General features: G+C 43.0%; 1 protein-coding gene across 1 annotated transcript; it reads right to left on the bottom strand.

Annotated features, from left to right (window-relative positions):
* Positions 1 to 274: 274 nt before the first annotated feature.
* On the bottom strand, positions 275 to 2674 carry LOC123184313 (uncharacterized). Its single transcript, XM_044596460.1, has 2 exons — positions 2249 to 2674; positions 275 to 1140 (listed from the first exon to the last, which is right to left on the bottom strand). Exons 1-2 carry the CDS (start codon positions 2608 to 2610, stop codon positions 426 to 428), a joined length of 1077 nt encoding a protein of 358 aa, XP_044452395.1. The 5' UTR covers positions 2611 to 2674; the 3' UTR covers positions 275 to 425.
* Positions 2675 to 3301: the final 627 nt, after the last annotated feature.

The raw sequence follows: 3301 nt of genomic DNA, 5'->3' as shown, positions 1-3301 counted from the left end.
CAATCAACCACACAACAAAAAAAAAACAGACACAATTATTTATTTAATATAACATTCCAAAATTTAGAATTTTGGGATGTTACAGTCGCAAAAAACAAAATACCAAGAGACATAACTATACATGCTCAAATACAAAATTAACAATGGTTGATAAGACATTTTTATCTCATGCATTCCACATTGTCATCTAGAGATACAATGGTTTATCTCTTAATGTTGTGTCTAACAATTAATCATTAGATGCTCATAAACTTATGGAGTGATTGGAGTTAAAGTAGAAAATACGTGACTAAAGGAATACATCCTAAATGGAAAAGATGACTTATTTTTTCTTGCTAAGAGATCAAGAGAACATCAGTATACATATGATAAATGTATCGCTCCTCTACAAGTCAAGTGTCCTCTCTGCCCAAGTAGCTAGTTGTTCATCCTTCGAACAACTCTCTTATCACCCTTTCCAATTCCTCCACAGTATACTTCTTTTGTTTCTTCTTTCCCGCCATTACTCGTTTTAACCACCAAAGGATCTTTGAAAGTTGGCTTCGATTTTCCTCAAGTGCAAATAAGGAAGCTTCATACAGTGGAATAATCAAACCCACAATCTCCTGCCGCAATTCATACTTGAGCTCCGATGTAACCTTCCATGTCATCTGGCAATTACAGATAATAAGAAAGTCGGCCGTAAACATATCCAGATGGCGTGGGTTGTTCAGAGGAACCCAACACTCTTCAAAGTAGCTCCTCCTGTATTGATGGATCATGGAAATGAGCCTACTCACCAATTCTACATTTGAAAAGGATGCCCCAGGACAGAGCATCATTTGCCAAACATTATATGTGTTATTCAATAGGAATATGAACTTTCGACTCTTTTCACCTTGGCATATCCATTCCGCGTCTTCCTCAAGCTTGGATACCCAACAATCAAACATGTCAGTGTAAGGTTCGACGGTGTAATCCCCGGTGGCAAATATTGACTGCACCCTATCTGTGTTACCACAGAAAATAGCCAACGCTTGTATAAGAAGACCATTTGCTGGATGAATGGTGAATTCATCGCAGTCGCAACTATGGATGTCCAGAAGTATTCCACCCAAAGCATTCAACATATTGTTAAGAATTCCAGCAACCTCACCAGATCTGTTCAAAGGATCTTGTTACAAACTATTTAAAATAATTTGAATCACATAATTTAGGGTTCAATCTAGGAAAAAAATGTACTACATTATTTTGCATAGAGAGCTAGAGATAAGTAAATAGTTAGCAGACTGCAAACAGTTATGCTGATGAGTATTTCTCATATTTTAGGTGTATTTCATCATTTTTCTCTTTTCTCACTGCAATAAGTCATATGCCCTATATTTAGTGTGCCAATTGATTATATGCATCAAGTCTAACAAGAAAAGAAGAACCTGCTCTAGTTTCATTTCTCCTCCCAACTGTAATTGTCAATTCTTCATCCACATGGCTCATGTCATGTGCCCCTCTTGGAACCACTACCCTTATATAATAAAGCTCTGGAATTTTCTCTCTCTTTGCGGCGAGGAAAAAGGTCCAGTTCATCCTCTACAGTTTAGAGTCTAGTTTCGATTTGTCAATCGACTTAAAATGAATTCACCTTTATTCTTAATTTTCAGCCGATCGGTAACAAATAAATAACAATTACACAGGACTACCAACCAAAAATACAAGTAATGAATACTACATGACTAACAACAGTAGTACTAGAATAGTAAACCCATGTGATCTCGGAAAAAGAAAAAAAAAATAGTAAACCCACATGAATAAAACAGTACACCCAAAACAGTGTGGAATGCTTACGAGGAGAATGTTAATACCAAACATACATTAGAAAATAAATACACTATGGATATTGTAGGCTTGGAGGGAATGATATTATTCTACACAGGAAAACAAATTGGGAATTCAATCATAGCACTTGATCGGACGGATAAAAAATTCGATCGAAACTGAATTAATAGTCAGTTGACTGAAAATTAGCAAATTCTGGGAAACAAAATTAAGCGTCCAGCGCACTTAATTTAAGGTTGATATAAGTTGTCGGCCCTCGCATACTTAAATTGATCAATGAAATCTCTCCCCTCGTCCTCCCCCCACCTCTCAATCCTTTGTTCCGTCTCCGTTCCACCACCCCTTGTTGGTAGGCACGGAAGTAACATACAGTAGTACTCCTACTGAATAGCAGAGAATCAGAGTAAGTAGAAAAGATTGGGGGACTAGTACGTACCTGTCGATGGCAGCATTGATGAAGACCACTGTCCGTTGAAGCACCCGGCTTGCTTTGTCTTGGTCGTCGCTGCTGCCGCCGTCCGACAGGTAGGCCTCGGCTTGGGACGGCGCCAGAGCCTCTGGGATGGAGGCGGCGATCTCGTCGACCTCCTCTGCAATCACCGGGTTCTGATCGGCACCCCCATCTGGCAACTGCTCGAAAAGGGGCCGACGGGACCAGAGGGTGAGTAGGATGGCCACGGACGCAGCGACGAGGCCTATGCAAATCGGCGGAGAGACACATGAACAGGAAGGAGGACGCGGCGCATGATTGGGGCTGCAAGTCAAGTCGAGGTACTGCTTGCAGCGAGCATCTGGCATGGTTCGCCGTGGTCGCCCGTCGGCGTGGGCTTCTTTGGAGGGAGGGGCAGCGGGATATGTTTGTGTTGGAGGTGGCGCCGTCGCGGTGGGTTTTATAGCCGTCCGTCTTGGCATTTTCCTTCCGTCGCTGCTCAGCTGCTGTCGACGTCGACGAAAGGGAAAGGCGTAGCGATTATTCGCCGGTGCGTGCGCCGTCCGGTGCCAGGGGGATACTTCCTGGTAGTTTCCTCCATTCTCCTTCCGGCCGGCGTCCAGGACTTAATTTTTTCTTTTCTCCATGGAAGAGATGTGGCGCACGCATCAGCCATATACTAGTCCGTACTGACGTACACCGGTCCATCCCTTTCATATCGCAGGGTCAGATTGGTAGGACGCCGGCGCCTGATGACAGTAATGTATGTGTTCCTGCGTACCTCAGCTGGCTGTCTTTTTCTTTCTTTTCTTCATTTGCGGGAACACTAACGGGCTATTCTTGCTCTACCGGATCACGATGACAATAATTTTAGCCAGATCCAAACTACTAACGTGCTAAAAGCCTAAAATATGCCCACCACTAATTAAATCACACAGGGCCCAGTAATGTGCTACTTCCCCCGCAATTTTTATTTAGTAATAATGTGCTACTTGGCGCTCGGCTCAACTACGAGAAAGTAACTGCAGGTGCCCCCGTGCCGTGGAAATGTGGCGAGCC

This window comes from Triticum aestivum, chromosome 2A, assembly GCF_018294505.1.
Source record: "Triticum aestivum cultivar Chinese Spring chromosome 2A, IWGSC CS RefSeq v2.1, whole genome shotgun sequence".
In the NCBI taxonomy this organism is placed as follows: Eukaryota; Viridiplantae; Streptophyta; class Magnoliopsida; order Poales; family Poaceae; genus Triticum; species Triticum aestivum.
This window is presented reverse-complemented; position numbering and strand designations above follow the sequence as displayed.